This window comes from Parasteatoda tepidariorum, chromosome 7 (genome assembly GCF_043381705.1).
Source record: "Parasteatoda tepidariorum isolate YZ-2023 chromosome 7, CAS_Ptep_4.0, whole genome shotgun sequence".
Taxonomy (NCBI): Eukaryota; Metazoa; Arthropoda; class Arachnida; order Araneae; family Theridiidae; genus Parasteatoda; species Parasteatoda tepidariorum.
In genome coordinates, this window is record NC_092210.1 from 51160801 (window position 1) to 51182389 (window position 21589).

Here is a 21589-nt window from a genome sequence, read left to right on the forward strand (position 1 = left end):
CTTCCATTATTCGTCCGAAATGAATATTCTGCGTTCAGCAGTATAGGCTAAATGCGAAATATTTGCAGGTTGCATCTCTAATTTAGAAGCAGCAATTGCTGTTTATATTTGAAAATTTAATTTTTTAATTATAAATTTTACAGTGCCGAGCATAATCTTGTATCTATTTACAATTTAAAAACTCCTTGAAAAAGTTTTTTGCAATAACCGGACTCTATTTGCACAAATTCATAAAAACGGACCCTGGTTGAAAGAATGTGGGTAATTTTTTCACAATTTCACTAAAAACGGACCTTTCACAAAATGTCTGGACAGACCCCTGATAGTGTTGTCTGATAAAAATTATCATTGAAACTAAAACCAGGAAAAAAGATGCATACCTCTTGGAATGGAAGAAATTTTTTCTTCCTTGCTTTTTCATCAAACTTTTAACTCCTTTTGCTTAAATTAACTAAATAAATTTCTTAAATTTGAAATACAGTTCAATATTTTAAAGTACAGTTAACTGCTCGAATATTTCCGTCATTTTTTTTTTTTTTTTTTTTTTTTTTTTTTTTTTTGTAATTTTAAGTTGTCCTGTCAAATTACGCATAATTCAATATTATACAAACCCTATAAAACTTCAACTACTCAAATTTCAAATCGGAATAGTTTTTGTTCGCAAATGTGTTTTTAATGTGTTTATCTTACAAATTTTCCATCCGAGGCAGCGAGGTCGGTACATAATGTACTTTTCGTCCATTGATTTTGCAATTACCATAACCAGCTGCTCTCTCCGCTCTTGATCCCTTATCTCAAATTCAGCTTGGGAAAATATAATTCATGTTTGAACCCCCTAATTATTCTCTTAGAATTTTTACCTGTGATGCAACTTGATTTGATCTAACGTCTGATATATTGGAATCTTGTAATAAAAAATCATAACTGCTGACATTAATCGTCCTAGTAAAATGCAAAGTTAGGAATACACTTTTGATCTTTTCCCCAAAATGGTTTATCGCTGATAATAGATATGTTAGTTTCCTAATTTATGAAAAGTAATTTGTAAATGGTAAAAAACTAGTTTATCTGATTCAATGGACAACCAAAAGAAGGGGTTTGCTACTTTATTCTAAGTTTTCTAACTATATAAATTCTCCGCGTAATCTCCCATGCTATTTGTCATAGCTTCAGAACTCACGATTGAGAGATTTGTGAATATGAATCGCAATGTGATTTGTAAATCACAAAAATGGAATAGACTGTGTTTAAAAAAATCGTCATTCTCCCTTACACTCTGTTCCTTTTTCCTGTGTTGATAAACTCAATTGAGAGCTTGTTATTTTATGATATTAGCTATCTGTTTCTAACAAAATATTACTTATGGTTTAGTGTTTAACACTAAACCATAAACCTTTAAGACTAACTCTGGTTGCATTTGTTTTTAGATAATTTGATTTTTGTTACACGAAGCTTGCTTAATAATAATCTCTATGATTTAGAATAATTAAAATTTTCTACATACTTAAAGGAAATTTTGTGAAGTGAGAAATTTAAGTCAATAAAATATTAGTACAGGACGCTATGGTTTGCAATAAGCATAGAAATTTTTGTTTTGCTAAGTGCTTGAGGTATTTTTTGGAATAAAACTTTGTGTTTTGTTCAGTGTTTCTATGCATATTAATGTTTTATAATTGTTAAAATATCGTCACTTTACGTCGTAGTCTCTTACTGGATACTTAAATTCTAACTTTCTGTTTAGTTATCAGTTATTACTGTTAGATTTTTTTTCTTAATTTAGTTATCACACAAAATGTGTTGACGTAAATGTATCCGATGAGGGCCTGGAATGTTAAGGTTAAATGTGAAATAAATGAATCATTATTGTAACTTCACCAAGTCATTCATAGAATGCCTAGAGATTTTTCATTAGTAATGCCATCGAGAGTCTAGGCAATAAATGAAATATAAATCTATAACTTGAAAGTTATACTGGATGATTTTAGGTATTCCATAGAATGAAATCAATACCTCTGGGGCAGTGATTTCACTACAGCGCGAGAACGCGAGAATCTCGCATATTTTTTTATATTCTCGCATTAAAAAATGATAACCGCGAGAAATTCACGCATTCTATAAACCAATCACTTTTCTTCCTGGATCTTTTATTATTTTCAACATCTGCCCCATTATCTAGCTTCCCTATTTACCAGTATTGTTCAGAACCTTTAAGAACAACAGAACACCATCCTTCCGAACCACGGAACCTCTTTCAGAACGCATTTCTCTGCAACCACGTGTTTACCGTAGGTAAGGTTTCTTCATGTAAGACGTTCAAATTTTTTGCTCGTTAATGTAAGATGGACAAATACCTTGTAAAGCCAATATCTTCTACTCCGAAACGGACAAATGAAAATGAAACAAATGTGGGTAGAAACGATAAAAACTAAACAAATACGCATTTGAGCAACCTGATGAGAATAGCTGATGAAAAAGTAGATGTAGAACATTTTCCATTTGATGATGCTGCAAAAATATTCAATGCTTTAAAAATTAGAAGATATTAAAAATGCATTATGATTAAAGAAATAATTTTTTTTTCAAGTCTCTCGGTGTTTTTTTTTTTTTTTTTAATTTTTGAAGTCTCACTTAATTTTTTGAAATCTCACCCTGTTTTTGAGAAAGGGTGAGAAATTCTCACCCATTTTTTTTCTGAGATGAAAACACTGCTCTGGGGGTACTGGATTGGAGATTGATCGTTCTCTAATTCAGGTCAAAATTACGATATGTGGATGTATGAATGGGTTCGCCCTATAAACGGGTGCGACGTATGGTGTGGCAGAAGTCGAATTCTCGGCCATAGATGGCTCCACTGGAAAACAAAAACAATCGCACCCCCTCTGCCTAAACAGGCATACGTCAACAACAACATAGAACGTTGGATATCAAAAATATACGGCAACGCATGTTTGTAACCGGTCTTGTGGTTAAAAACTAAACCATTCTGTAACTATTGAAGCAAATGTTGTAAAACTGTCCTTAGTAGATACGAAATTAAGTATATAAAGACTAAGTTAACAAAAGTAAATAATCGCAAGTTCACACCGTTGCATCTTTTATTTTTTCGTGGAATCTACGCTTCCGGATGAAATAGTACTTTCGGGTGTAGTAAAAATTTCAATCATTTGCTAAATATATATTTCTTTACTGCTCTTTATTTTTGAAATTTAGTTTCCCTGTACAAGCTAGGTTTTCATGTTTGTTGATTAAATATTTATTTGCAGTGGTCCAGATGAATGGAATGGATACATCTCCTGTATCTTCGCAGCAGCAGAATGGGCTGCACAATTCAGTGCAGACGGGTACATCGACTGAAGACTCTAAGACGAACTTGATCGTTAATTACCTGCCTCAGACAATGACCCAGGAAGAGATCAGGTCCTTATTCTCTTCTATTGGAGAAGTGGAATCCTGCAAGCTTATCAGGGACAAAGTCACAGGTAAGCTCCAACACCTTTTCATCCGTGAGTTACGAATTAGTGAGCTTTTAACCCTTTGATGCAGATGTCCCTTTTAACACACACATATATATAATATATTTCTAACTCAGTAATTACAAGTGAAAATTATATTTTCGCTTTTTTTAAATTCAAAAAGCTTAATAGTTACCAAAAGAATGCTTTACCATTGGGATTATATTTGTACTAAAATATTAAATGCAAAAGAGTTTTAATTTTTTCTTCATTCATGTTCAAAAATTTATCAATTTTGTAATTTAAATAAATTTTAATGATTAATTACTGTTTCTATTAGTTCTAAATAAGTGCAGATTTTAAAAACTATTTGGAAGTGAGCAGTGTTTGGAAGATTTTATCTTTAATGCTATAAAATACACCAATTTCATGTTCTATTTCATAACCATATTTTTTTTAAATTGTCAAATATGATTTTTTATTTTGAACCTTATTATAACAAATTAATAAGGTAGAGAAAAAGTTGAATAAAAATTCTGCGTCAAAGGGTTAATAAAGTAACTAAATAATTACATTGCATTCAAAAGTCTTTTCAAAAAATTATTTTTTTAAAAATAAAATATGGACTCAATAACGTTATTAGTCAGGGTTTGCGCAGGCTTTTTGTCTATTATGAAAAATCTATTAATACTTATGTGAAAAATCGCTAACCAGTAACTTGTTAACAAAAATTTTGTAGATAGTCCGTTTTTAAAATTATGAAAATCTATTCATTTTTATGTATTTGGAAAAACTTAAGCCTTATTTTTCACAATGTTTTTCAGTCTTAAAATTTTGAATAGTCGTTGATTTAGTTTTTTAAATGAAGTTTTGTAAAGAGCCCTTTTTACAGATTAAATATTTTGTGAAAGTTCTTTTTCTGAGCCCAAATTTCTCCTAAAATCAGTTTTTTGAACAAAAACCTTGACATTTTTGAAAAACAGATCTTTTTCGCCGTAATAAGGGCTTTGGCGGGCTAGGCAGAACTAGATTCTAGTGCTAGATTTAAAAAATTTTTTTTACAAACTAATTAAATGTTAACCTATTCAAATTATAATATTTTTCATATCGTCTAGATTTCCCCCTGTTTTATATTAAATGCTAATTGAATTCTATTTTATTTGAAGTATAATTTTTAAATTAAATACAGATTAAATTATTTTAAACATCAATTGTGCTTATATCTATTGAATTTGCGTGGGTGTGTCTGATTTGAAGCAAGGTCTTTCAAAACATTAGTATTGTGTGTGGTATCTCTTCATAATAAAGTAACAGCTGTTTGACCTTTTGCCCCCTCTGGCTCTACCCCCCTCTTACGTTATTGGATAAGCTGGAGCAACGAGTTGTAACGGCCCCATCTGTTGTTCATATCTGCGTGTCTTGATAAAGAAACTTAGTTGCGAAACTCAATGAAGCCAAACATAAAACTAGCGTTTTTTTCCCCCTCGATACACCCATTTCAATTTGGCAATTTTTGTTTGTAAGCAATGTGTGCATTGGATCGAAATTCCCTAATGAAGTTATCAATCATCCTGATTTCCCTTGAGGTGCGATCTAGTATTGAAGTTTTTCCCTTTTTTGTAAATGGAATTAAGCTCCCTGGAATATCATTGCTATATTTTATTTTCGCAAGTCTCCGAAGTATAAGAGTTGGAAAATGTAATGCTGTAAAACTAAACTTTAATTTATGCAATTCTTTCTTTTAGTTTACTAATTAAATTTTAGTTAAGTTGTTCTGTTAGATGTTAATTTCACTCATCGAGTATCAGTTAAGGAGAACTTTGGGTTCGTTAACGAGTCCTACGTTAAATATTTTATCTGAAGGTATTTATTCACTGGTCAGTTTTTTAACTAAGTTGGCCCTTCTCAAAACTTTTCACTTGAAAATGGACGACTTCTTTGATTCCCAATTTAAAAACTGAAAAAAAAAAAATGTTTCTTTTTCTCACAAGACAGGATCTTGTTGATTTTTAAAGTTTCACAAAAACGAAGCATTCATAAAATTTGAGCGATACCAACTTATAGACTTCGAATTATAACTAGATTATTCCTCATGTCGAACAAATTAACGTAGTTTTAAACTATTGCAAAATATTGATTCATGATAAAAATTCAGTCACGAAGTCAGGAGTCTGTTTGCAGTTCCCAAATTTTTTTTTTGCAATGGAACCCTAACTTTATAAAGTAAATAAAGAAAATAGCGAACCTATTTACCAAAAAAAATATATTTTAAAAATACTTGATTAGAAGACTGGAATGTTTTGTTTTATTATTAATCTTGAGTTCGAATTTAACTGTCGGAGATAAAAACTATGTCTCGGGGCTGAATCTAGTTATAAATTTCTTGATTTTGTAGTGTATTTTTGGAGCTGAAAAAAACAGAAATATAGCTTTCTTTGAAATAAAAGCTTTAACTATTTGTTGTAACAGTTGAAAATCGTTATTAGGGAAACCTATTTCTTAACAAATTTTCATTTGAAAACTTAAAAAAAAATAATAATGAAAGTTTTATAAGTGCATGATTTTTTCATTATTTATTCAATCTACTACTATTAGAAAAATTATATTTATGAAATTATTTTTCAATGGAATTTTGCCTTGAGTAATTTTATAAAGGCTACCGAAATATGACATGAATAACTTTTGGACCTATTTATTAAAGGTTTTTAAGGCTGCTGGTCGAACCAGAAGTACTCTCTGAACGTCTTTAACTCTTCCACGGAACCCTACAGTTCCGCGGAGCAACATTTGGGTACCGCTGTGTTAAAACTGTCTAGTTAACTATGGTTAATCACTGCTCTATAATCGCATAACTTTGTAGTTTATTAATAAAATTAACAATGAATTTTTTTGTTTTATTTGTTCAAACTTTTTAACATTAACTGGTTTCTAACATTCTTGCACAGCACAAAGCATAAAATCTGTAATCCCCTGTTGATTTATTTGTTTCAATGCCAGTACAGTGGTTAGCGTGTGCCAGTAGTGGTTGCATTAAATTTTAAACATTACAAAGATATGGTTAACAACTGCACTCTAGTAGATTTACTCCCTAAGAGCGACTTATCTTAGAAACTTCCTATCTTTACTCAAGGTTTTGTTCTTTTATAAAACTAGTCTCTAATTTTGTATTTTTTGAGCTTCATTAAATCAAACAGTTATGGTTATATAGTTGATTACATTTTTTGTACGAGTTTTGAAGAAATTTCTATAAAAACTTCCAGAACATTATGAATTGATGCCTTGTTTTAAAATAGTTTAGTTGTGTATAAATTTGTTGTAAACGGATAGTTAAAATCAGAAGTTAAAAGAAATTAAATCGTAATTACGCTCTGAAACTATAAATTATTGAACTACGCTTTATAAGATTTCACTCAGTTATCTGAAATAAAATATCCATTAATAGAACTTCTTGTTTTCTCTTTGTTCCGAAAATTGACATAAAATTGTTTAGCCAAAAAGTATTCAATACTGCGTCATACAAAACATAAATTTCAATATTTTTAAAAAGCTGACATAATATTCCAGGCATCAATTCTAGTATCAAATGTTTCATATTTTTTGCTTAAAAAATGAACCATCACATGCGAATCTTGTAAAAAAAATCATGTTTATTTTATGAAAATTATACATGTACAACTTGCTGTACCTGTTTTTTTAAAAAAAATTTATTACGAAAGAATGAAGTTATTTTTATTTTACTAAAACACTAAATTCCAGAACTAAATTTATTGTCTTGAATAAAAGGTTGTGCCCCATACTGAACAGTTTAATACGTTTTTATAAGTAATTAGTGTTCCTGTCTGGAATAAATACCAAGGACCGTCCATGGCTTAGTTAAAGGTCAGTTTCTGTGAATTTGTAAAAGCAATTTTTGAATTTTGAGAATGGTTCTGATTTTGTGAAATCGCAAATTAGTGGTCTGACCAAGCTTTTTGTATTGTTTCAATTTTGTAAATTTGGGAAAAGTCTTTTTTTTTTTTTTTTTTTAAATAGANGAATCTAGTTCTTCCTGGCAGAGTACTAATTTTGTGCATGTGTGGAACTGAGGTCTAGTTTTTGAGAACCAAAAACTAGGTCTTACGAAGAGAGGTGTATTTTAAAATTTATGAAAAAGAAGTATCCGATTTACTTTTCATAATAATTTGAGTCAATTATCGTGCTCATTTTTTTAATGACCCTTAAATATAGTATCGCTGATAAATGTACAATAATTTCAATTTTATTGAATGTTTTAACTATCACTAACGATCGACGCTCTTCAATTTCTGCGATATCAATGTTAGTCTTTAATTTCAAAGTATTCCTTTTTTATAACCTGCGTCTTTGTAGCGTAGCAAAAAATTATCTTAGAACAATATTTTTTACTTACGTGATTCGAATGGTGATGACAACACAATAAAAAGATACTGTTTTTTAGACTCACTGGAAAAAGAAAGCGGGGAAGGCCGCAGTTGAGATGGGCTGACTCAGTGGAGTTTGATTTTCTCGCAATTATTGAAAAGAATTGTAGATCAAAGATAAATCGGAAGTCATCATGGAGAAATCTTCAGAGGAAGGCATTGACTCACATTAGGCTGTATGGCCAACTAGGATGATTTTTTTGCTTGTTTTTTCTTAGAACATTTATCAAAGTGGTTTACAAATGTGTCGGATGTAAGCTTTATGAAGAAAATTATCAGGGTCTTGTTTTTGTGAATCTATAGTTTCTCCTTAAGCGTTTTTAAAAGGGCGGTCAGCCCTGCCTGCCTTTTGATGCTCCCTCTTTGCTGTATCCTATCGAAATAAGTAAAACTATCAAAATAAGCCACAATTACACAAAACTCTTCCTGTTGATTCATATTTTGTTTTAAAAAAATTATGCACTGTTTAATAATTTCACACTAGTAAATTATCTGTATAGTTTTAATTCTGATAACTATTACAAATATTTATAGTCAGGATTATTTTCAACTGGTTAAATTTTTATAAGTCTCTTTTCGGGGTATAATAATGAAGTTTTCCAAGGATTTTAAATTTTAAAGTTTTTTTTTTTAATAAATCTTTAAATGTTTATTAAATGTGCAGCACTGAAAACACTAATTTTAAATTACAAGCTATATGGTTCACTAATTAAACTCAATTATTTACTTTGGTTCCAATTTAAATTTACATAAAATGGAACTCTTTAATCATTTCAACTGATTCTTAAAATAAAAAAAACTGTTTTATTTTAATAAACGGTGCAGCTACAGGACAAGTGATGTGAAATATATTGCTCGTAGCTTTAAACAGAAAAAAAATGCTACTTTTATTCTCTGGAGCTATTAATAAAGCCGTACTCATTTAAGATGGTAAAATTTCAATTTTATGTATGATTTAAACTTAATGGCTCTAAATTCTTGTATTTCTTTGGACTTTCTCATAAAATGGATTTTTCGAATTCCAGAACAGTTGGATCAGCAGTTTAATTTCAGAAAGTGTTAAAAATTTCCCCTCCATTCAAATCTCATTCATTGCTTGCCACCGGAAAATTAATGTTCCAGTTTTTCTTTCCACTTACGTTTCGTGAAGCTTAATATTTGAAAGTTTTGCTGATGTGCTCACTTTTTTGCTTTTTATGGAAAGCAATTAAAATGAAGTTATCTTTTTCCTTCGAGGATTTTTCTTTTCCTTGGTAGCGTATGCTAGAAGAATTAACTTCAAATATTTTGGAATTTCTTCGAAAAAACTTATCTCTTATCGTTGACACATACTCGAGTCAAGAATTTTAGCAATATTAAGAATTTTTTGTACTAAATATCCATTCTATCTTCGCGTATTAGAAAACGTATGAATTTCAAATGGGGTAAACGTTTACTGTCTACAAAAAATATGCAGTTAAGTATTCTGTAATTGTTTTGATTTAAAAACTACTTGTAGAAGGTAAAATTATTTTTAATTTTAAGGAATTGAAACAGATTTTATCGATTCAGGTTTTAAAATCTTTTTGAGAAATAAATGAAAAAATCAGATTATTTCAAGTAAAAGAAATGAAGGAAGCTGAAAATTTTGCACGAAGTTAAAAGTATTTAAGTACAATAAATCAGTTTCAAATCCCTCCCCCCACTAACAAAGATTGCAATTTTTATCTTAAGATATTTTTAAGAGTTTTATGTATCAAGATTAAAAAAATTTATTTTAATTATGAGACTTGTTACTGAAGCACCCTGATTTTTAGGCATACCTGTTTTTGCAACACAGTACATCGCGAGTTTCTTTTTCTAAAATTTAAATTTCTCATATCGCTAGAAATGTTTGATAACGAAATTATAAAATTTAACACTTTTGAATTGTAAGTTTTGAATCTCGAACTTCAAACTTGAAAAATGTTTCGAGAAATTAATTTAAAGTTTACAGTTGTGCGCAATTTGATTAATGGGTTTATCTTTTTCGACTCTTAAAACTTTTTTGAATATTTCTATTTTGAAATTAAACGAATGATTCATAATTCTTGATTCATAATGATTTCTTGAATGATTCATAAATTCTTTTCAAAATTCTGGGTTAGGATATCACCCCCATTAGATATTAAAATGTTTTATTCGATGAATATCTGATCAAATAAATGTTAATCAACAAATGTATAAGGGAATGAAAGTGTAAAAGTTGAAAAATAGAGTACAAAACTATACAGTCTCGTTAATTGCAATAGAGGAAAGTGTTGCCACCAGATTTTTGGCACTTAATTCTGTTTCAACAATTTCATTTTAAGGTTATTTTCGAAAGAGAATTTCTCCAAATCCTTAAGTGACTGTCTAAATCAAATTTCAGTTTAACGCATAACACCAGTAACTGTCTCAAACTCGTTTTTTTTTCAATTAAATTTAGGACTTATTGCTCTAAGCTAAATTTAAACTAGATATTTTTTTGAAGTTTGATAACTGATCAAGATAATTTTGATTATTTTCTCACGTATTATTTCATTTGATAATTTATTCTGTCATTTGCTGTAACTAAGAATTTTTAACAAAGTAGAGATCATAAACAAAAGTCTGGGATTAATATCTTGTCAAAATGTAATGTCACTAAAAATTTGGCAGCGGATATGTGCATGCATGCTGCTAGCTTTCCAAGTGAATTGGATGAATGTTTGGCTGTTTTTTCTGTATTTTTTCGTTTCTGTTTAAACTTGTGCGTATTCTCACGTGCTTAACGGGTCTACTATTGAATAGTTAAAAAAAAATCCATTAGTGTAATGGTGTGAATTAATGTAATTTTGTGATTTTAAATTTAAGTTATTCAAGTTTAAAGCATTTAATTAAATTTATGCTATACGTAATACTAAAGAAAGTTTCTAAAGTGCCATTTTGTATATTTGCTTTTTAAAAACGCATGAAGACAAACTAGACTTCAGATTAGTTGATGGCAACATTTGTTTAGTGAAGCAACATTTACCAGTTTTAATCGGACCCTTCACAATTTTTTTTTATCTTTATTTTGTTAATCGAATAAACCCTTCCCAGGAGGGGGGGGGGAAGACGNGGGGGGGGGGGGGGGGAGAAAGTCAGATGTAAACGAACGAAATTTTGTCTTTAGCAGACGCTTCTTTCTTAATTCGTCCGAAATTAATATTCTGCATTCGGCAGTATAGGCTAAATACCAAATATTTGTATGTTGCATCTCTAATTTAGTAGCAGCAATTGCTGTTTATTTTTGAAAATATAACTTTACTGTGTTGAGCATAATCTTGTATGTCTTTACAAATTAAAAACTCCTTGAAAAAGTTTTTTGCAATAACGGACCCTATTTGCACAAATTCACAAAAGCAGGACCCTGGTTGAAAGAATGGGACTTAACGTTTATTTTATATTCACAAATTACGAGCAATTTTTTCACAATTTAACTAAAACGAATCTTTCACAAAATGTCTGGATAGACCCCTAATTTATATTTATTGTCCTGTGCGTTTTTAAAGCTTAATATGCTATGCTTGTTCATATTTTGTATTTTAAAACTATTACTTTGATACTTTTTGACTTAACAAGCGTCATTGTAAGTTTAAAAAAGACTTATAAACTGAACTGGCAAATAAGTATAAAAAAATTTAAAAACATTCGATACGCTAATTCAGTGTTTCCCAAAATGTGGTACGCGTACCCCCAGGGGTACGGGAACAGTTTAGCGGGGGTACTTGTTCTTATGCGAAATACTTTGCAGCAAACGAAATTTTCAAATTTTTTATTAAAAACAATTCTAACCATGAAAATTTAAGATTGCACAGCTAGTTGTGATTTGTAATTTTTGGGCAATTTTTTTATAGTAAAAAATACATTAGTTTTTTTATGAGTGTTACACAGCGATACAAAAAATTAAGAAAGGGTACACAAAAGTCATAAGTTTGGGAAACACTGCGCTAATTGAACTATCCATATTTTTTCTGAAAGAAAAAGTGATAAAAGGCATTGAATGTTTCAAGTATTTTTAATCTTAGATTGTTCTGTAAGTATAATTATATGTTCTGTAAGCGTAAATTATAAATTTAATTTTGCTGATGCAGNAATGTCTGGACAGACCCCTGATGCTGCTAGCTTTCCAAGTGAATTGGATGAATGTTTGGGTGCTTTTTCTGTATTTTTTCGTTTCTGTTTAAACTTGTGCGTATTCTCGCGTGCTTAACTGGTCTACTATTGAATAGTTAAAAAAAAATCCATTTGTGTAATGGTGTGAATTAGTGTAATTTCGTGATTTTAAATTTAAGTTATTCAAGTTTAAAACTTTTAATTAAATTTATGCTATACCTAATTCTAAAGAAAGGTGCCATTTTAAGTGCCATTTTGTATATTTGCTTTTTAAAAACGCATGAAGACAAACTAGACTTCAGAGATTAGTTGATGGCAACATTTGTTTAGTGAAGCAACATTTACCAGTTTTAATCGGACCCTTCGTAATATTTTTTTTATCTTCATTATTTTGTTAATCGAATAAACCCTTCCCAGGAAGGGGGGGGGGGAGAAAGTCAGATGTAAGCGAACGAAATTTTGTCTTTGGCAGACGCTTCTTTCTTAATTCGTCCAAAATAATATTCTGCATTAAGTAGTATAGGCTAAATACCAAATATTTGTATGTTGCATCTCTAATTTAGTAGCAGCAATTGCTGTTTATTTTTGAAAATATAACTTTACTGTGTTGAGCATAATCTTGTATGTCTTTACAAATTAAAAACTCCTTGAAAAAGTTTTTTGGCAATAACGGACCCTATTTGCACAAATTCACAAAAGCGGACCCTGGTTGAAAGAATATGACGTAACGTTTATTTTATATTCTCAAATTATGAGCAATTTTTTCACAATTTAACTAAAACGAACCTTGCACAAAATGTCTGGACAGACCCCTAATTTATATTTTTATTGTCCTGTGCGTTTTTAAAGCTTAATATGCTATGCTTGTTTATATTTTGTATTTTAAAACTATTACTTTGATACTTTTTGACTTAACAAGCGTCATTGTAAGTTTAAAAAAGACTTATAATCTGAACTGGCAAATAAATATAAAAAAATTTAAAAACATTTGATACGCTAATTCAGTGTTTCCCAAAGTGTGGTACGCGTACCCCCAGGGGTACGGGAACAGTTTAGCGGGGGTACTCGTTCTTATGCGAAATATTTTGCAGCTAACGAAATTTTCAAAATTTTTTTAATTAAAAACAATTCTAACCATGAAAATTTTAGATTGCGTATTTTTCTATCGGCTATTTTTTGCAGTTAACAGTTAATAATGAGTGGTGTCAACAGCTAGTTGTGATTTGTAATTTTTGGGCAATTTTTTTAAAGTAAAAAATACATTAGTTTTTTTATGAGTGATGCACAGCGCTACAAAAAATTAAGAAAGGGTACACAAAAGTCATAAGTTTGGGAAACACTGCGCTGATTGAACTATCCATATTTTTTCTGAAAGAAAAAGTGATAAGTCATTGAATGTTTCAAGTATTTTTAATCTTAGATTGTTCTGTAAGTATAATTATGTTTTGTAAGCGTAAATTATAAATTTAATTTTGCTATAGCAGAAAGGAAAAATTTAGATTTTTCTCTTTACGCCTCTTTTAATAATGCAAATGTAATATAAACTGCATAAAATGGATCTATTTAGCGTGATAAAACATAAAATATTTAAGTTTATTTTAGAAATAACCTATGATCTCTAAAGTTTACAAAGAATGGAGAGAAAAATTAGGTAGTCTTACATTAAAAACCGCTACTAAACGTTCATCTATCAGTTTTTACGACTTATCTTTGCATTGCTCTGCTTGGATTTTTTCTTCTGTGATAATATAAGCGCTAGTTCAAAATAAAATAAAAAGTTTGAGCATTACTTTAGAAAGACTTACGTGCTCGCTACTAAATTTTTTTATTAATTATGGCAGATAATATTGTACTATTTTAACTTCGATTTAAAATAAATGATTAAAAATCAATCTTTTAAAAAATATATCTGAATTTTAAAAAATTAATACTTTAATCGCAGGATACTGGTTAAATGAGAAGCTTATTTTTAACTAAAAATTTTAATTATGAGAATTAACAAAAAGTTTTATTCTAAAACTAACAAGATGGTGGCTAAATTATTTGCATGTATAATAAAATTAAGAGTTGGCCTTATGAGTTTACTTACTTGATTAAAAACTTAAATGGCTTCAAAAATATACAGATTAGAAATAACAGACATGTTTCAAGCGCTCAAAAGTAGGCGTTAATTTCCAAGACCTGCCCGACGTTGAGTGAGAAGAAACAAGTGATTTGAGATATAAAGCGCAAAGTTGTGTTCACTGTTAAAATTAAAATATTTTAGTTTTTTTTTTCGTGTTTAATATGATATTGTTAAGTTATAATTTTAACTGATATCAAATGCAGTAGTAATAAAATAAAAAATATTCCAGCCATTGTAGGTACTACTAACATTTACTATTGTTTCCTGGAAACAAAAAAAAAAAAATCTGGTCAATCGGCAATGAAATTCTAAATTTCTGTTTCAATTTCCTTCCTGTTTGAATTATTTGATCGTTTTACCCGTCCACTCTACCTTAAACCCTGTCCCTGTATATCAGCATAGAAACAAACTTTATTCGGGATATCTATATACTTCACGGCTCTTAATTTCCCCATGCTTTTTTTTATCCCCCTTTTCATTTTCGCATGCAGCTGCTGGGCGCGTGGCGTATGCGCGCTCCTCGATTTTAGAGGATAAATTGTGCGATACTAACAGATGGCGCATGCGAACAGCTGACATTAGAAGGGGGGGGCGAAAAAGGAAATCGGCCCTGGCTCTGCAGCCATCTCCTTTGTTAAACGGTGTGCGAACATGGAGCTATCGTTACATAGTAAATACATGAACGTGGTAGTGCGTATCCTAAGTTTTTCTTTCGGTTTTTGGAAGGGGATTTTTTCAAATGATATGCGGGGGGGGGGGGNTAATGATTTCAAACTGTGTCATGGGGGTTATTGCTGAATACATGTCTACCAACGCGTTCATAAAGTTTTGATTTAGGGTTGTGTCAACGCTTGAATATGGTTCCCATGGAAATTCGGTTTGATATTAATGTGGGTAGATTAATTTTCTTAGCCTACTTTTGAATCGTAAATCGTCCGAATAATTTTTAACTATTTTAATGCTTCATGTGAATTGGAAAATTCGCTTGGTTGCAGTTTCGTGTTTTTTTCCCCCACTCACTACGCTTTCGATTTTCTTCCGGAAAAAATCAGATTAATTCAGAAATGCAGTTCTTCTGAAGGAATATAATTTTATTTTGTATCGGAATGTTAACATTTATCGAAATGATGTGATAAGTTATTAAGTGTGCGTTGTTTAAGACTTTATGGAATTCTAAAACAAATGATAAAATAAAATTCTTTTTAAATATACTAGTCTCAAAATAGTTGTGTGGCGTTAATCTTTAGGTTTACCTATGTTTTAGGTTTACCTTCATCCCAATAGAAGACTAAAGTAAAAGAAATGTATTTTTTTAAATATATTTTTGATGCCATTTAAAATTTCAATTTTTTCCTAGTGAAAAAGAAATGGAATTTAACATTAAATCTATTATGAAAATAAATGTTAGAAATGAATGTTGAAATAATGTGGAAATTGTGCTATTTAAATTTTGTTATTAATCCAAAAACATAAGAATTGTACATTAAAAATTACGATATACAGGGTTGAATGGTTTAAATCCTGGTTTTAATGATTTAAGCAAAAATGCTTAAAAATAATGAAACAAAGCCAAATTTGTTTTTAAATCTTAATTTTCAGTTTGATGTAACCAAATATAAATTATAAGTTTTCAATCATGATTTAAATATCAAATTTGAATCTGTATTACTTTAAATAAACAAGCCTAGAATTTTCAAACTTCCTAAGTATGTATCATTACGTTTCTACAAAATTATCTGCATACAATTTAATGTTAGCGGATTAAAGGTTGATTTGGTTAATTCATAGTCTTTAAAACATGTTTTGCAGTATAGACCAAACTCCCCATTCCCAGATTTTTTTTTTTAAATTAGTTGAGTAATTTTAATTATTGAAGATAAAGTTTCTAACTTTTCTGTTACCAGTTATGATAATCTGTTTTACACTAGTGTAAACAGTTTCGCATACATATTCATTATGTTTTTGTTAATTGTAATTTTATGATATTTTTATATAAAATTTTATATTTAAAATTCTTTTGAAATATTTTAAATGTATATTTTTTAAAATGCCTTATTAAGTTAAGCATATCGTTAAACTTGTACCTCAATTAAAATAAATGACAAATATTTTATTACTTAATCAAAACTAACTCAAATATTTACTATTAAATGCATAGCATTCACTATTGTATTAAAATTTGTATTGATTCAATGGATAAAATATATTTTGCAAAAATCATTTTTTTCTAATGCTATAAAGTGTATACTACTCAATAATGACATAAATAGAATTTTAAAGTATGATATACATAATGATAACCTGGAAAGGAAACCATTCTCTTGTATGCATCACAAAAATAACATTTTAGATATTAAATCTCATCGCTTTTGCATGTTAGATATGTATCAGTATATTCAAAATCCTTATATTTTTTTTATCATGTTAGCTTATTTATGAATACAGACCATATTAAATTAATTTTAAATTATAAGGAGCAGTTACAGCTTTGTATAAAATAATTTTTAAGGGTATAATTAAGAAAATATTATACCTTTATCTTATATAAACATAAGCCCAGTTCAAAAAAATCAGTTTTTTAAGTGTAAACTTTGTTTTACGTCCTTGAATTTATGAATGACTAGAAATTGTTTTTTTTTTTATAATTAAACAGTTTTCATATACAACTTATAATCTCGCCTGATGTCTTTAAAAATGTTAGAACGAGTCGAAATAAATTAAACGTACTGACCCTCTTAAAATAATTGTTAAAACCAGGATTAGTCCATAACAATGTTTAATGCTTAGAAAAGCTGATAAAGTTTATTGTTTACTTATCCCTGTAGTTGCGGCAGCCCGCTCCATTGAAGTGACGCCACTGAACGATGCTCTCACATCGCATACCTGTAAGCTGATGTTCGGATTTTCTTATTTTACTGTTGCTTTACAATTTAAGAATTTGTTAGTATTTTATTTAAAAATGCAATGTGCGATAATTTAAAAAAAAATTTAATTCTGTATGATTTAAATTTTAAAACAGGGGTCAACACAAACCAACATTAGTTTTTATCTACTTTTGTCGTTAGTACAATAAACAATGCTTTTTCGGTTCTTCCTACCTATTTATAATCAGTAGAAAAAATGCCTTCTCACTTACAAAACATATTTTGCGCATTCGAGATATGTGTTTAAATAATATTAATCCAAAATTGGTAAATGTTATATTAGCCGGCGGTTTTTAGAATCAGATTTGGTTGGTTATCAAACGGTATCACACTGAAGCCGGCTAAATACAGCTCTCTTACACACAGGGCATCGCATGAATGCCTTTTAAATACAGCTCTCGCACATACGGGCATCCTGTGAATGCCTGTTAAATACGGCGCAAGGGTTATCAGGGGTCTGTTCAGACGTTTTGTGAAAGGTCCGGTTTTTGTAAAATTGTGAATATGAAATAAACGTTAAGTCTCATTCTTTCAACCAAGGTCCTGCTTTTATGAATTTGTGCAAATAGGGTCCGGTTATTGCAAAAAACTTTATTTTATATTCACAATTTATGTGTAATTTTTTCACATTTTTACAAAAACGGACATTTCACAAAATGTCTGGACAGACGTCTGATATCAATAAAATCTGGGACTTGCTTGAGTCAATAGGATATTACTTTTAATGTTTTTCTTGAATGACTTAATGACAGAATTGCTAAAATTATTTCTTGTCTACTTTACACACACGAACAAAGGTCTACAAAATAAGCAACTGATATGCAGTTCGTTTATGACGTTTTAAACAAGATTATATAAATGTAGGTTTAAAAAAATTTTTAGAGATTAGATTTTAACAGCTCTTTCAATAAAATTTTGAAGAATATTATCAATTTAAATGTTCACAAACCGAGCGACTTATAGAGAATTGAATTTAAACTTATTTTAAAGAAATTTACGCCTTTTGAATTAAAGCAGCTACGAAAGAAATCTAACTATTTTAACTTTGAGAACGCCACAGGCTCTAAAATGTATCGAGAATATTATTTTAAATTCGAATGTAGCCTATCTTAAAGCTTTTCCGAGAAATTCCTGCACACTACTTCCTGGGAATATCCCTTAATGATTTCAAACTGTGTCATAATTCGAATACGGTACTCCTCAGTGTCATTTTGGATGTCGTCATATACAATAACCGTTAAACTTGGCCATTTGGTTGCCTCCTGCGGCATTATCTGTAACGCTCTTTACTGTGGCACATTCTCAAAATTGCATTATTTCGGGAAATGGCTCCCATGATCATGAACATGGTTCACTAAACGCATATAAGCAATTAGGAAGAATTGAACTAGTCTCCAAACTGAATTTATTTTTTGATGTTTTGTATCTCAAGATATGAAAGACCGGGTATTGGTCATTTTTAAATGTATCTAGAAGGAAATGTATAATTTATTTTTATGATTTTAGGTTATTGCAGATCTGATTTTAAACTTGGAAAATGTACGCGTGTACGCATAAATTTTTATTTACAATTTATATGCTCCTAACTGTTTAAACCTTGTCGCAGATGTGACACTGGTGTCCCCTTTTTATGTATTTTTTCTTTCTCTTTTATTTCAAGAAAAAATATATTTTGGCATTTTGAATTATAAAAAATCTAAATTTCTAATCTGTTAATTATAGTAGTTATATTTGAAAAATAAAATCCAAAAAAAAGGTGTTGGAAAATTTTATATATTCAAGAATATATCGATAGTTTATTTTGTCGATAAAAGAAAATTTAATGAAGAATTACTGTTTCTCTTAGATCTAAATAACTGCAAATAACTTGAAAAATGTTTGGCAGATATTACCTTTAACGCAAAAAAGACATCAGTGTTTCATGTTGTATTTCATAACCATAAATTATTAAAAAGCTAAATAGAATATTTTTAACTTTTGACCTAAATTAACATAAAAAATGTGTAATAAAAATACTACTTCAATGGGAATGATTTATCATGAAATACATAAATTAACAGTTATATGCTATATAAAATTACTAAAACGGTAAAAAAATTTTGTTAAGTTAGTTTAAAAATAGTTTTAATAAGATTTAAAAGTCAAAACAGCCTCAATTATTGTGTTGCTCTTATTTTCTTACGTGGTAGCTCTTTTAATTTGATAAAGGTTAGCTCAATATAAGCCATACTCGGCTTTGACATTAACTCGTACTATTTAATTTTTTTTGTTTAATTGCTTTCTTTTGCATAAATCATTAGTCCAAACTAGCTGCTTTGTTAGTCTTCAATTTACTGAAGCAAATTTTAAAAATCGAACAGAACTGTAGTTAAATTTTATAGTTAAGTAGTTCAGTTAAGATGGACAGCATTATTAATAACCAAATATTTTAACGCGAAAGCTGATTTCAAAAATTGAAACTGGTCAAATTAAGTCAACTCATACTTGTCGTCACTCATATAACTCTTTGAAGGACTTTTTGGTTTTCTCCAACTTTTTCACCTTTTTAACAAATGAGATTTTCAGATTTCAAGAACAGGCCGGGCCTTTTTAACTTCTAGAATAGCCCCCTATAATACATATATCACTTTAATTTTTATCGACTAATTGCAAAACTGACAGCTCTCATTTAATCTTAAAGTATATTGATTTAGAAAAATATTTTTATTTTTAGGTCAAAGTTTGGGGTATGGCTTCGTCAATTATGTTCGCCCTGAGGATGCAGAGAAAGCTATCAATACATTGAATGGACTGAGACTTCAAAATAAAACCATTAAAGTAAGTAGTAGTTACTTCATTATCTTTTTATCGGGGTCTCTTCTGCTAACGAGAAACTTGAACAATTATCTATCTCAGTGGCTCTGTTTACCACCTTTTTTTTAAAAAAACGAACCTCCGCAATTTCACATTTTCACAAAAGAACTAATTATTTCTGACACTGCGTTTTAAGCATAAATTCCTTAATTTGGAATAAACGGTAACGACAGCTTTCAGGAGCAAAAGATACCCTTTATATTTCGAACAGAACATAGATTGCAAGTCATGCTGATTTTTGAACAAGTGACAAGTCTTATGTAGGGGATTGCGCCTGTTTTTTTTTCTTTCACATTAACTTTTCAACATGAAAAATTTCATTTGCTTAAAGTGCTCAAATTCCACTTTTTCATATTTTATCGGTTGGAGTAAATAATTTCAATATTTTAAAACATACTCCCTATTTCGTGCAAAGCCTCTATTGCGAACATTCAAACTCTTCGTAGTTTGCTTGGTTTGTGCCTCGTATATAAGGACTAAAGCGTTTAAAATAGTCAACAAATTCCATTTCGACTTTTTTACCCATATGCGTTTCACAATTTAATTTCTTTTTAAGGAAGAAATAAATATGGTTGATATTTGTGACTCATTACATTTTTTGTTTAGTTTTATCATTAGAGCTTTAAAATAATAATAAAGGAAAACTTGGGCTTTCCTATTTTATGTAACATTTTGTTCTAAAATGTGTTTGAACAATAACGAGCTTCGTTATTTATTATACCGTCCTCTATATTTAGATTAGTTAAATGATTTACGCGAAAAACAATTTCGTAAAATATATGTTATGACTTAAAGAATTAAGAACGATTTCTGGTAAGAACAATTTAAAACTAGTGTTGATGAGTTATAAAATTTTGAAGTAACTTCAGCATAAAGTACGATAAGTAAAGAGCACTGGTGTACAATATTTACAGACCAGAATACTTTATTTTAAATCAGAATTCTTAAAAGAAAAATTAATAGCAATCACACGAATGATGAATTTCCCATTCCATGCAGATTTTTTTTAAAAATTTAGTTGAGGTAAATTAAATGTTTAAATTTTGTGTTGAACAGAAAATGAAAATAAAGCTGTTAATTGTTTTAAAGGCTGGTAAATACCAGATAACGTAGGAAGTCCGACGTTTTAGACGTCAACGATTCAGCTGCTAACACGCCAATTTCTTTTACACTTAAGCTGGGAAACAATTAAATTGAATAAACAAAGTATCCATAATTGGAACTAACCCACCAATTTTCGTTTGGAAAACTATAAGCTATAAACCAAATTATTTTTTACGCAATTATTAAATTTGGCTTGTGATCAAGTGTGTTCAAGCTACCGTATACTTTACGTACATGCGAAAATCCCCCTATTTGTTATCCCAATGGTATTGTAAACTTTGCTTTTAAAAACGTAAAATTTAATACTCAATCTATAATTGTTCTACATCAACTTTAAATTTTTTCTAGGTCTCGTATGCACGCCCAAGCAGCGAAGCAATTAAGGGAGCTAACCTGTATGTAAGTGGCCTCCCCAAGTCCATGACGCAACAGGATTTAGAGGGGCTTTTCACCCCTTTCGGACGCATCATCACTTCTCGTATACTTTGCGACAACATCACAGGTAATTCAAGTTCTTCAATTTACATGAAATTATCACCCCCAAAAAATTCTGTA

The 21589-nt window shown here is 29.7% G+C and overlaps 1 protein-coding gene across 22 annotated transcripts in view; it reads left to right on the plus strand.

The window, feature by feature from the left end:
- LOC107453796 (ELAV-like protein 2) overlaps nt 1-21589 on the plus strand; it is a 74588-nt gene that overhangs the window by 35924 nt on the left and 17075 nt on the right. For 13 of the 22 annotated variants that reach the window (XM_071183423.1, XM_071183426.1, XM_071183424.1 and 10 more), the window contains 3 exons: nt 3264-3479; nt 19791-19894; nt 21383-21536. In XM_071183423.1, coding sequence (XP_071039524.1) covers nt 3272-3479; nt 19791-19894; nt 21383-21536 — 466 coding nt within the window. In that variant the 5' untranslated portion in view covers nt 3264-3271. Of the gene's footprint in view, nt 1-3263; nt 3480-16978; nt 17039-19790; nt 19895-21382; nt 21537-21589 lie in introns of all 22 variants that reach the window. The other 9 variants (XM_016070746.4, XM_016070745.4, XM_016070749.4 and 6 more) reach the window with 1 other exon arrangement.